This window comes from Diplotaxodon limnothrissa, linkage group LG7, assembly GCF_057381915.1.
Source record: "Diplotaxodon limnothrissa isolate DT_005_m linkage group LG7, D_limnothrissa_male_GT1.1, whole genome shotgun sequence".
In the NCBI taxonomy this organism is placed as follows: Eukaryota; Metazoa; Chordata; class Actinopteri; order Cichliformes; family Cichlidae; genus Diplotaxodon; species Diplotaxodon limnothrissa.
The window spans coordinates 46,304,116-46,318,418 of record NC_140602.1 but is presented as its reverse complement, the minus strand read 5'-3'; the positions used below and the strand labels follow the sequence as shown (position 1 = coordinate 46,318,418).

The 14,303-nt window shown below is 40.0% G+C and overlaps 1 protein-coding gene across 1 annotated transcript in view; it reads right to left on the bottom strand.

The window, feature by feature from the left end:
- Positions 1-13,400, bottom strand: part of wdr70 (WD repeat domain 70) — a 43,131-nt gene extending 29,731 nt beyond the window's left edge. The window contains exons 1-9 of the mRNA XM_085358267.1: positions 13,348-13,400; positions 12,133-12,192; positions 11,934-12,017; positions 11,749-11,848; positions 11,394-11,613; positions 10,185-10,244; positions 9,575-9,708; positions 7,677-7,830; positions 3,470-3,546 (exon numbers count right to left, since the gene is read on the bottom strand). Coding sequence (XP_085214393.1) covers positions 3,470-3,546; positions 7,677-7,830; positions 9,575-9,708; positions 10,185-10,244; positions 11,394-11,613; positions 11,749-11,848; positions 11,934-12,017; positions 12,133-12,192; positions 13,348-13,372 — 914 coding nt within the window. The 5' untranslated portion in view covers positions 13,373-13,400. The remainder of the gene's footprint in view (positions 1-3,469; positions 3,547-7,676; positions 7,831-9,574; positions 9,709-10,184; positions 10,245-11,393; positions 11,614-11,748; positions 11,849-11,933; positions 12,018-12,132; positions 12,193-13,347) is intronic.
- Between the last annotated feature and the right edge of the window lie 903 nt (positions 13,401-14,303).

Here is a 14,303-nt window from a genome sequence, read left to right as displayed (position 1 = left end):
CACTTTGAGGAGTCATTCCTCATATGTCATCCATTTAACTCTCCTTTCCTTTAAAATTGAAAGTAAACTATTACCAAGGGCACTGATAAGCAACTGACTTGCTAATTCGTCAAGATCCGAGTGCTAGAGATGATCAATTAGCGCTCACAGCAGACAAAAGCAGAGAGAGGGAGAGACAGAAGTACGGCCTTACACAAAAGTACCATTCTCGCAAAACAAGATGAATTACTACCACAATTTATCCATGCGTTAAATCACAAATCTGCTTTATGTGACTTTGTGTTTGTCGATGCTGTCTAGTATGACACATTTCAAATCAAATGTTTAGTTTGAGCACATGACAAAGACAAACAATTTGTCAGCAGTAAAAGGCCCTGCCATGTTGTCCTCTGGGTCTCCTTGTATACAGCTACACATCCAAGTCCAGCTGCAGCCCTGACAGCAGGCCAGCGCGAAGGGAATCCCTGGCATTCAAACCTCCTGGAAACATTCCTCAAATTGTGTGTATTTGTGTGTACACATGCTCAAGTGTGCTTCAAGACTCGACAGAAGTAACATGTGGGCCCAATTAGAACGTCGCCATTTGTCCTGTCCTCTGTGCTCCACTGGCTGAAATTTCAGTCGCAAAAAAAGGAACATAACATGGATTTTTAACCTTCTCCTAGGCACTATAAAACTACGTACGTAAAGCCAAGAATCACCAATGTCCTATCCTTCAAAACAACAACACAAATCTTTCCAGTGTTATACTTGGTAAACTGTTTTATGCCATGTGGTTAGTTAAGTGTTAAAGATTTGGTGCATTAGAAGTTTTTAAAAAAGCTCCTAATATACACCAAGTCAGAGCTATATTTTAACTTTTTTACTACTTCAAGATCAGCCCTGCCAAAGAAATACTTCCACTGAGAGTTAACCCAGCAAGTATTGCTTTCACTTTCTTGGAAATAAAATCTGTGGCTTTCAAACATTCACCAAAGACTCAGACGCAGTTAAAGTTGCTTCATACTTGTGCGGTTTGTTCCTTAGGATCAAACATGAATACTGTTGGAAAACACTGTTTCATTTTACAACTGCACGCTCTCAAACAGAATGACAGAAGAATGTGAAATGTTGACACACACAGCGCAACACTTTTCACTGACTGACTCGATTCGCACAGTTCTACTGAAGCCCTATTCAAGCCACAGTTTCTGAGAACACCCTGCTGCTATATTATCAGTACTTCCCTCTCATCCACTTCCTCCCAGGAGGGGAAAAAAAAGTATGGGTTAATGAAATCATTCAAGGCGCTGGGAGGTAGCCCTTAATGAATGAGATTCCACACTACTGGGGGATCTTTAATTAAGAAGCTGGGCGGTCCAGTGATCATGCTTAATAACCTATTCAAGTAAACACAACAAAGAGCCTCTAACTAGGCAGAAAGACCTGGAAAAGCCTGGATGTTGGTCTAATATTGAAGCAGACAGACAGCAGCTGACAGCCTCTCATACTACTGGCCAACTGCTGGCCCATTCTCAAGACGTCCACTGACTACCGCCTGGCCCCTGTGCAGAATCCATACTTATTCACTAAAGTGAATGGAGTGGATGGTGAGACAAAGAAAAGGAGGAAGACTGTCCTTAATAACTGAAGCATTAATAATCCATGATGAAAAGCATAGTTGTCTATAAGGTTTCAGTGATGGTACTGTGTGTTTCACACCTTCATGGCAACAGAACAGTCTCATTAATGTAGAAAGATCCATAGACAGTTAGATCCTCGACAAACCATCTGTGATGTTGTAAATCACTGAGTAAACCCACATAAATTAAAAGTGAGCAAACGAAAGGAACTAATATGAAGGGACAGCCTTCCAAATTATTATAGCCTGAGTCAAGCAAAAAACCCCACAAATATATATTATTAATATTTACCTTATTGTGGCAACTGTAGTTTAAGCAACTTATCACACATATCGCAATTTTAAGCATTCTTCTGCAAACCTTGTGTGCTTAAAGTTATCTGTTTAGGACTTGTAGTAACATGCAGTTTGCTCCAAAGCAACAAAAAGGAATTTTTGATTGAAAACATTGTAGGTTCAGGGACAGTGTGTCCACCAATAAAGTGAAATTCTGCACCAAGTTGCAAAGCACATTACCAACACAATAAGGTGGGAAAATGTAACCAGGAACAACCTCCTCCACCTGTAAATCAACATAGCCACCCCCCCCACCCCTTTTCTGTCTTTGCCACATCTCTGAGACTCAGCTTGCCACACCGACTGGGTCTGCTGCTGTGAACCTCTCCCGCATGCAGCCCCTCTGCCTATGAATGGCTCCCTGTGCGCTCCTCTCTGCTGCTCTCCTGTTAGCTGGCCAGGAGAAACACCCAATGCTAACGTGCCAGGGGAGGATTTCCAGAGCCTCAATGAGAGCTAATTAAACCAACCTCCACATCTGGGGGAGCAGTAACACTGGTAAACACTGGGCTGCGGGCTGCCCGCAAAGTCGGGCCCTTGTTTCTCCTTAATGATGATAGCCCTAGGTGTCTCTACTGCTGTCTGTCACACTCTCTTAGACTCATCAATGTGCTGTAGCTTAGTCATACTCTTTGCCTTACAAATGTTCCCGCACACCTATACACAGGACAAAGAATTACAGCTTCTACAGGTTTAGTGCTGATTTAAGGATGTCGCTGACTGTTAAAACTCTGCGGTCTGAAGCAAACAATATAAATATCTGTGTATGACAGCGGTTGATCTGGTCTAAATCACTGCATACAAATAAAGGGCTCCATTTGGACAACATCCAGTATAAATATGCCATGTGCAAACACACAGCTATGAGGCCATGCTACAATCTTCAGAGGCATAGTCTGGATTAGAGGACTCCCTGCTGGTGACGGAGGGGTTGAGAGCGAAGAAAAGTCTGTTCGGTGAGAGCATTACTTTGAAAATCCGACAGTAAGAATTACTAAATATAATGCTGGACATTAATTTTGTATCAAAGAGGTGTGGCCTATGTATGATGGGTGTCACTGTGCTATCAGCAGTGCTCTGAAGATGAGAAAGGGTATTTCTCACTGACTGCATACTCTTCAATGTCCTGGGGGACTTTCTCAATGATTATTACTATAAATGGCACACGCTGGTTTGTAAAACAGAGACTCCTTGTTATGCCTGTAAATGAAGTGTACAGGAAAGTAACCAGTTATTGTTTAGAAAGACCAGAGGCTTGTTTTCATTTAAAGAGATAAAATCAGCCAAGATCAAAACTCACTATACAAAATACACATGCTTGGTGAGTCACAAAGAGATTAGGCCCATCTAAAAGCCATTTCTGTTTTCTCCTCCCTGAAAATCAAGACGGCTCACTGTGAAGCTTAACAACTGGATGCACAACATGTGCAATGTAACAGCGCGAGAAAGACAACGGGGGCGTGGAGGCTTCTGCCTTTAACTCAAAGCTTACAATGCTTGGTTAAAACTTACCCATCATTGGAGCAGGTCATGAACTCTTCTTTAATCTTGGGATGCCAGCACCCACAATTAAGCATAGCTGTGTGGCCCTGAGAAAAAAAAGAGCATAAAGTGAAAATAAACAAATGCACACTTTTAACAAGCACTAAAATGACCCAATATCCTGTGGCTGGCTTCCAGTGGCTTTATTTATTTTGGATCCAGTGCACAGCAGATATTGAGTTTCCTTTTCTTCACAGCAGTTTTTAAACACTTTATATTCAAGGGCAAGCCACAGAAATAGTAGCTAGCATGTGCTGTTAGAAACTTGAAAGGAGATTAAGACATATTTCGTAATCGTGCGTACAAATAAAGAGTAAAGACAGCTGTTGTTTTTCCATTTTGGCAAAACTTGCAACACAAAAGGTCACCAGATAATTAATCCGATGGTGAATTTTCCAGCACTGTGCATTACAAATGTGAGTCCTTTATCCATATCCTTAATTAGGTTACACTGTAATACATTGACTTTACATTAACGTTCGGATTTCCTCGACATAAGTCTCACTTTACAACTGTGCTAGTGAACTCAGAGGCCCTGGAACAGTGAGCTCTTTGCTCTTTGTAACTTCTACACATTTCCTCTGCTGGAGAGTCATGTGGAGAATTACTCATAACAAATAACTTCAAAAGCAGTATAACCCAGAGAGAGGCCTCTCTGGCTGCCAGGTCAGAGTGGAACACTTCAGTGTGCTGCGAAGGGGCTTCAGACAAGACATACTGCTATTTGACAGGATGCTCAAGAAGCAGAGCCTTGCATGAGCAGAAGCTGACCAAATGGCATTGGTATGTGTGGATCAGGAAGAGGGCCTGTCTGTTCACTGTCAAATACTTTAACAACACACCATATTAATAACTGATTAAGAATAATTGCATATGACCTGCTGTTTTATGACTAAAAAGAACTACAAATTGCTAAGCTGTTAAATTTTATGGTAAAATATGCACTCGCTATATGATCAGGAAAGTACAAATGGTCCGTGAAGCCCCTCACTAATTCCCTCCTCTGTGCAAAAACAGCAACCTTCAAAACAGCTTTGCATGAGTGTGAAAAAGGCACTAGCTTCCTTTAAAAAAATCAGATTCATCCTTCTCCAAGTGTTCAAAGCATAATGCATCACTGAAAACAATGTCTTTTTTTTTTTTTTTAAATTAGCGCAAATGTCATCCCAGAAGTAAAAGACAACTTTTCATGTAAAGGAAAAAAAATCTGCTTTTTCACAGGGTTTAATGGGATACCTTAGTGTCATGCAAGAAGCTCTCACCTGCAAGGCGTAGGGTCTGTGGTTACTCAAGTATGGGTAAGGTAATATTTTCAAGCAGGTAACTGGAGAAGAACTTACCACTGGCATTGAGAGTTAGGACAATAATCTCAAACTCATCTACAGTGGCTTGCAGAAGTATTCGGCCCCCTTGAACTTTCCCACATTTTGTCACATTACAGCCACAAACAGGAATCAATTTTATTGGAATTCCACGTGAAAGACCAATACAAAGCGGTGTACACGTGAGAAGTGGAACGAAAATCATACATGATTCCAAACATTTTTTACAAATAAATAACTGCAAAGTGGGGTGTGTGTAATTATTCAGCCCCCTTTGGTCTGAGTGCAGTCAGTTGCCCATAGACATTGGCTGACGAGTGCTAATGACTAAATAGAGTGCACGTGTGTAATCTAATGTCAGTACAAACAGCTGCTCTGAACACACCATCCCCACTGTCAAATATGGTGGTGGCAGCATCATGCTCTGGGGGTGCTTCTCTTCAGCAGGGACAGGGAAGCTGGTCAGAGTTGATGGGAAGATGGATGGAGCCAAATACAGGGCAATCTTGGAAGAAAACCTCTTGGAATCTGCAAAAGACTTGAGACTGGGGCGGAGGTTCACCTTCCAGCAGGACAACGACCCTAAACATAAAGCCAGGGCAACAATGGAATGGTTTAAAACAAAACATATCCATGTTTTCAACGGGCCAGTCAAAGTCCAGATCTAAATCCAATCGAATTTCTGTGGCAAGATCTGAAAACTGCTGTTCACAAACGCTGTCCATCTAATCTGACTGAGCTGGAGCTGTTTTGCAAAGAAGAATGGGCAAGGATTTCAGTCTCTATGTGCAAAGCTGGTAGAGACATACCCTAAAAGACTGGCAGCTGTAATTGCAGCAAAAGGTGGTTCTACAAAGTATCGACTCAGGGAGCTGAATAATTACGCACAATCCAGTTGCCAAGTAAATGAACGCATCTCTTAGGACTTTAAGGTTTCTCCTTAAATTAGAAAAGAAAAATGCAATTCTTTTAATTTAATGAAACATTTTTTCCTAATTCTGGTGTAATCATCAGAAAGCAATGGAAAATTACTCTTCTCCAGTAACTGCATTATGCTTCTCAGGTTCACAACAACAACCTGCGAAAGACTAAAAAACAGCAGATATCGATAACAAAAGTAAGCGCAAAGAATTATAATGACAAACAGACAAGAACGGATGGGCAAGCCCAGTTTTTTATTATCACAATTTCCTTAGGCCAGAAAAGTGTCTGTGTTAGCGTTTACATTTGGGAATACTGAAAGAATAAGAAGAATAGTTTGTGCAAAAATTGGAACTAGTACGAAAATTATTTTCACCTGCTGATGGAAATTTGTCTTGTCTATAGTATTTATTCAGAGAAGTATCACTGACAGCAATACATATTCAGGGAGACAGAAGCAATACCATGTGATCATACTGCATGTACATACAGTGCAGGCCTGCGTGTGACAAATCTCTGCACACAGTGGGGTTAGTTAGGAAGGAAATTAGTTTTTGTCAACAGAGACAGAATAAAAGCAAGGACTTAATTATCACATAAGACACAGCTAATTGACTGGGACACCGTCACCCGTCCAAAACGCATTTTCACTGAACCAAACTCCCCCATCAGCACCAGATGTGACCGTGCAGGACAAGAATGTAGGACATCAAGGAAAACACTATTTGCGATCAATGGGCCTTCACTTCAAGTAATTCATATGGGTGGTATAAACCATGTCTAAATGCAGTGCAGCAGGCACAGATGCTCATTGACTACCAATATGGCCTTTCTTAAACACAATAAAATCCAAACATGGACACTCAATTAGGATCCTTCTTTGTAGATTCAGGTATATGCAAGAAATGAACCGCGACAGTCCCGAAAGCATGTGTTCCTCTCTTCCTGAGTGCCGCTGGCTTCTCACACAGCACACACATCGTTATCCCCACATACAAAAACAAAACCAACTACACATTGCTACCATTATGCACTGGCAGGGTCAACCCACAGCGCAGAAGAACAGATCGTCCGCTGCATGTTTGGAATTAGCAGTGAATCCTGGGTAGACCGCAGATGCTATAGAAATGAAAACACGAATACCTGCAACATTCTAGAGTATTACAACTTGTACCATATTTTTTTAATAAGATTTTACTATGATTAGGTGTGATTTTACTCTCCGAGATAAATGCTGAAATCTCAGAATACTTCGGCATCACAAAAGTTGGAAGTTGGAGTAGAAAATATGGGCTGTTAGATGATCAGTCACATCTGCAGTATTACAATCTGGCTTCAAAGAGAAAATCAAGGGGGCAGTGAAATGATAGCAAAATGTATCGTAAACATCTATAATAATAACCAGACTGACACAGTGATTCTGCATGCTTACAAAATGCGATAAAACAACAGACAGGGAGTTGTTTTTCTTCATTATCGGGGTGTGATGAAGACTTTTTAGTGGAAACATGTAGGTCGCTTGCTCCAACTATTTTATAATTTTATCATGTCTATTAAATATTTTTATAATTCTAACCAAGAGAGTGCCTCAGGAAATCTCTTGGTTAGACTTGCACTTGTTGAGTTGTTTCGCCGTACTGATGAGCACCTGTTTTATGTCATTTACAGAGCCATGCAGCACTTTCTTTTTATTTATATTTTCTGAAGAACAAATTTTTCATGACTCAGATTAAAGCAGATGTGGAAACTGTAACAATGGAGTTACTTTTTGGCATAACGTGTGGCGTTTGACTGCAGTGAGCGATTATTACTGACATTTCTAGTAAACTTGTGTGTTCTTGGCTTCATTGCCACTCGTCTGATCCTCTTAGAGCGCATTGTTATTGTTTCGTTAGATTTTATTGTAGAAACTGACAGTCAGCAGTTTGGCATACCTTTGTGTTAGCCATATCCACAATGTACTGGTCTCCTTTCACACACTCCATGACACTGAAGCCATCACGGTCCAACACCTTGGCCTGTGCATTGCCCGAAACCACCAACATGACATCACCGGTGATGCTGTACTGCAGGGCCTTGATCTGATGGCTGAGGAGACACAAAAACAGCACAACAAAGACTGCTTCACTAAAACATTGTTATATAAGCTTTTAATTCTTCACTTTTTCAGGCACAAATAAACACCAGATAATTGCAACTATACGACCAAAACATCTCAACATCTGATGTACCTGATTATTTGTATGACTGGCCTACAACAATAAACAAAGACACCCAACTATAACAACAGCAGAATATTTCTAATAAAGTGTTTTTAAAGCATAAAAAAACAAAGCTTTCACAGAGAAAATTATCCACTGATAAAAACTGATGTTTTAAAAATAGGGGCAGGGTGCTGACATTGCGAGGTTAATGTGCAAATGCTTATTAGTCTGGAACCTCTCAGTTCTGCTTGGAGCATTATCAAAGGGCAAACCCTACAAACAGTTAGAGCAAAGCGAAGCGAGAGGTAGCAATCAGCACTGGAAAAATGTAAACATACTACAGTATTCACTAAAAATAACCCACCCCGTTTTAGATAACCGCTTCTGATTGGTCGAGCAAGGGCAAGACCAGGTGGAAATCTGTTTGAATGTGAGATCAGCTGCTTTCTGTCAGAGCAAATGAAACATGAGCCCTCAGATTCATCCAGTTCCCAGGCCGAGGAAGCTTCAACAACTTTCTATATGAAGCCCGGCTTGTTAGTAAACCAAACAGACTCCTAGATCACACTGTAATCAAATTAAATGTAGCGTTAATAAGGGGAAACCTGCTCCAGCTCAGCCCACTGCTTCCTAAAAGCAAAAAAGAATTTGATCTTTGATGATGGCTTTAGTTAAACACGGAGTAAACACACATGCAAACACACAAACAGACACATATCTTAACCATCTGTTCTCAAAAGGCTCATTTTGCATGAAAACAGAGGATGTCGCAGAGTTAGCATGAGGTTTGGTGATGTGTGTGTGTGTGTGTTTGTGAAAGTGTATACACTCTGGCACATGGAAATGCAGTCAGTGTAGTGGATGTTTACATGAAATTAATTATTGAACACGTGTCAAGGAGGTGTGTTGCTGTTCTCAGTACCACTCGCAAGGCTGCAGAGATCTGAAGGCCTGCAGAGCCTGGTCCATCCCGAAAGCATGTGTTCCTCTCTTCCTGAGTGCCGCTGGCTTCTCACACAGCACACACATCGTTATCCCCACATACAAAAACAAAACCAACTACACATTGCTACCATTATGCACTGGCAGGGTCAACCCACAGCGCAGACGAACAGATCGTCCGCTGCATGTTTGGAATTAGCAGTGAATCCTGGGTAGACCGCAGTTGCTATAGAAATGAAAACTATAGAGTATTACAACTTGTACCATATTTTTTTAATAAGATTTTACTATGATTAGGTGTGATTTTACTCTCCGAGATAAATGCTGAAATCTCAGAATACTTCGGCATCACAAAAGTTGGAAGTTGGAGTAGAAAATATGGGCCCACTGCTTCCCAAAAGCAAAAAAGAATTTGATCTTTGATGATGGCTTTAGTTAAACATGGAGTAAACACACATGCAAACACACAAACAGACACATATCTTAACCATCTGTTCTCAAAAGGCTCATTTTGCATGAAAACAGAGGATGTCGCAGAGTTAGCATGAGGTTTGGTGATGTGTGTGTGTGTGTGTTTGTGAAAGTGTATACACTCTGGCACATGGAAATGCAGTCAGTGTAGTGGATGTTTACATGAAATTAATTATTGAACACGTGTCAAGGAGGTGTGTTGCTGTTCTCAGTACCACTCGCAAGGCTGCAGAGATCTGAAGGCCTGCAGAGCCTGGTCCATCCCAGCAAAATCCCAGAATCGAACATCATAATCATATCCACCAGACACCAGGCGGGCTCCAGAGGGGTCCAAGCCAAGAGCCGACACCTGAGGAAGCAGTTTGAAAACCAAGAGACAACTTATGAGCCTGTACAACTCAGAAAGCAAGCCGCTGCTGATTACTAGTTATAACACTAGAAATCTTTAACAATACAGTCATGTTGGCTTTGTTAAAAGGCACAGAAATAAATACAACCCAAATATTTTAAGTTTATTCTTCAATAATTTAGAACTAAACTGTTTAAAAACTGAAAAAGTGCTAGATCTGGATACCAGACTAAACAAAAGCAGAAAAGTAACAGCCTCACAGCTGCTCTTTTGGCTAAAATCAGTGAGATAAATGTTAACTGAAAATCCAATGAGAGGCCTCCGAAACCAGATGTTTGTGTGTGTGTGCGTAATATAAGCAAAAGTTGTACTGTTTACAAGCTTGTGATAAAAATAGAATTTTATTCAATGTCAACTGAGAATAGAGTTGTCACCAGCTCTAATTACTGGCTGGGTGTTAGAGGCGAAAGCCTTACCGTTTTAGTGCCATGCTGCAGCGTGATCTCATGAGTGTCTGGAATTTTTTTCACTGGATTCTGGGACAGAAAGTTGACATGAACGTGAGGAAAAGGCAAAACAACACAAGTCTATATTATGTCAATTGATCAAAGTGCAGCAATATGTATGATATTTTTACATTAACAGGTTGTGAGTCTAAGACATTTAACGACAGAAGTCATATTTGTGAATGGTTGGAATCTGACATATTGTGTAGATAGTACTTTCCTGTAAAAAGCAATACACACATTCTAAAAATCCTTCTAATTAAAAATTCAGATATTTTAGGTGTCATTGTCCTTTTGGTAATGTAAAGAAAACAAATGAAAAAAGCACAACTAAGAAAATAGGCAAAAAGTTCACCTTTTATCGTGTACAGTGCAAAACTAACAATGTTAATCTTTTCTCCTGCTGCCATCTTGTGGTTGGATTTTTTTTTAAAACCTCAAACACAGAACACAATGTTGGTTTTATATGTCGAGATTGTGATCTGTCACAGTAGGAAAATCACACTATAAATTGGCTCATAGTGAAAAGAGCTTTGAGTGGTCAGTATCAATGTAAAAGCACTGTGGAAAAAGCCAGTCCATTCCATTCTTCAGTATCTGGGTCCTGTAACTGTGCATGCTATTTCCCCGTTCAAATAGCTATTCATTGTTTATTTTTATTTACTTTTATTACCCTGCAATGATAATAAAATAGTTCTTTTAGCGACACAGAGACGAGGTTAAGGGAATGTAACCAACGCGGAAATCCAAAAATTCAGCAGCTCATAGCCTAGTGGCAATTGTGCCACGTATAAGGAGAGAGCTGATTGGCTGAAAAGTTATCTTGTACAGGAAGAGAAACAAGAGCAGAGTTCACACCAAAGAGGAAGAGCAGCTTAAAAAAAAATCAACATCTTCATAGTTTTTAACTCTTGGATAATTCATGGCAAGCTAAATAATGCAGAGCGCATGCACAAAGAAGGGTAACTCACAGTACACAGCTACAACATGGATCTGCAAAGCGCTGTATAACACTTATAGACTACTAACATACCACCATGGCCCAACATTTACTGAGAAAATCTTGTTTTCTTAATGAGCAAGAAGAAAGTCAACACTTTAGACAGACTAAGTGTAATCAGATATATGTAGTATGCTGTAATTCACAGCCTACTAAGAGATTGTATAATTCAGACATACATCATCGTCGTCATCTTGTGCCTCTCCTTCTTCATCATCGTCATCATCACTGTGAGCCGTGCTGCCTGTGTAACCTGGTGGAGGAGGTGGCCCTACGTGCTCATCATCATCATCATCGCCCTGCTGAGCTGCATGCTGAGGAGGCACCGGTGGCCCGATAAGCTCTGAGTCTGAATCAGAATCTGAGCCACTGTCACTGCTGCTGTCGCTCTTCTGGACTCTAAAAATGATAAAAAATAAATAAATGAACTTTGTCAGACAAAGCAAAACATATTGTACACTTAAGTAGACAAATTGGAAGCCACAACAGATGTAACAGTCAGTTAAGGATAAAACCTCATAAATGCCTCCCTACCTGGAAGAAGCAGCTTTTCCTCTCTGACTCTGGACTGACGGTTTGACTGACTTGGAGCTCTCCCCCTCCTCCTCCATTTCTATCTCCTTCTGCCGCTCCTCTAAGGACGCAATGATTCCAAATGCAATTAAACTCATCATGACTCCTAAGCAGGGTTATCACATTGCCAGTGATGAAACACTTACCTATCACACGCTGACTCCTCTCGATGGCTGTTCGCCGGGTCTGCTCAAAAATGGCATCAAGATCAAATGTGCGGGCTTTCTTACCTGGAAGATAAAAATAAAACTCGATGTATGACTGCAACAACTCAAATTGTCACTTTATCAGAGAATACTTTTTTTACGTTTATATTTTCTGACAAGTGTGCTGGACTACACATACCAAACCCAGAGAATCCCATGACAGATGCAATGTCTCCATCGTCACTCGTCTTGCCTGTTGCTGTAAAAGAGGTCAGTGCCTTGTTTACAGTGTTAGACTCCATAGTGACAATTTCCTTTTCAGATCGCTTCAGAATGCTTAAAAATGAAAAGTAATTCAATTTGGGAGGGTTTCTGTTTTCCTCTGTAGAGCAAAGAACAGCTTCAACATCACGTGTTTCAGTGAGATTAGGCAGACCAGGAAAAATACTGGGGTTACACAGACCTCCCAATTAGTAGACTCCACAACTAACTCCTGAGCCACTGTTCCTGTAGGTTTAATGTCCAGGTAACCCAGTGGTTTTATCCATATAGTGCATCAACCATTATATGGCTATGAAAGACATATATGTTGAGAGAGCATCTCTAACTCTATTGTTTATGCTTTGTTTAATACTCCACACTAGCAGCGTACACACGGATGAACAGAGGTATCCTCCTATGTCTACTCTGAATGTTCCAGTAATGTACAGTATTTCAATCAATAACCCCATCCTTTCCCTTTTCATTTATCATGATGTAAGACATGTAAACAATGTCAGTTCATATGCCAATATCCCTTAAAATCTGTCCCATTATTAAAGACTGGTTAAGGTACAATTATTTTATGTAAATTGGCACATAACTCTACATAAACTACGGACTATGGGGCTGTGAAAGCTAGCAAGCAAATAATCATGTACAAGAAATACTGATACCGACACAACAACCAATTTCCATATTGGCATGGAATTCATTCCGGGATTTATATGTAGGCTTCCGATAAGTGTGTTTAATCCACTTCAAATGCAATACAATATGAAAATACGTATGCTGTCCTCATTCCAGCTTACACAAAAAGATTTACAACTAGCAGTAGCTGTTCGTTTTTCCCCTTTTAAAGGGTAATAAGGATAAGATCAAAAGGGATAAAATGGGGGTAAATAAATGTGTGAACGTTGACAACAACTCGGCGTTTCAAATTATGCTATGGGAAACAGATCTCACATTATAGAAAACATTAGTTAAGCTAACAAATAAGCTAACAAAAAGAGCAACGTTGTCCATTTCTTCACATGTTGTGTTACTAAATTAATTTCACTAAGAACTCAGGACAGAGTTTATTGTAAGTGGTCATTCATGTTTAAAATTAACATAGTGTCCGGCTTACAGATAGACAAAGGCAAAAAGTTCCTACCTTCATCTCCTCTTTTGGAATCCATGTTTTCAAATACGAACGTTACCTTTGACCTCCGGACGTTCTCGTTGTACGTCTGCTGTGCGGCTCGCAGCGCCGCTGCTGGTGTGCTTCGGTATGACCTTGTTTTGATAAACCAATAAGTTGTCCAAGCCAATAACATATAAAGTAATAATATTTATCTCAGAACAAAGCATCGATGAAACAGAGGAGCTCACAATTCTTCTAATGTTCGAATTCATTGCAAACACTGGATTTATTTAGGGTGCATTTTTGTGGATCCATTGTAAAATAAGCTTTAGGAGAAGAAAGTCACCGCTTGTTAAAGGCTCATCTCACATTTGCTTTAAAAAAATTTTAAAAAACCTATGTTGATAATGCCCAACACTTTTGGGAAACTATTCTGTGGACTAATGAGACAAAAGCTGAACTTTTTGAAGATTTAAGTCCTGTTGCATCTGAAATAAAAAAAAAAAACCCACACCATTCATAAAAAGCTGCTTCAGGGCCTGGACGAAGCTGTAATTAGGAGACATGAAGGAGAATGTCTGGCCATTATTCATAGCCTGAAGCTCATGCTCACTTGGGTTATGCTGGACAGTGATCCGAAACACATAGCAAGTCCACCTCAAACAAAAAATGTCTGGAATCAAATCAGACTGAGATGCTTCAGCTTAAACAGGCCGTTCAAAAACCCTTCAAAATGGTTGAATTACAGAGGATCGCAGACATGAACATAACATTAGAAATGGAAGATGAGCAAAGGAGAGAAGAACTGCCTCAAAATATTTATTATTAAGGAAGTGAAGTATGTACAAAAAAGTACAAATGTAGAAAGTTTTACACATACACAAAAATGACAAGCCTATTACGCTACAAAACTGATTACATCATATGTAATTTATTGTTTTATTATTATTATTTATTTATTATTTTCATCAGTTTAAAACACTTTG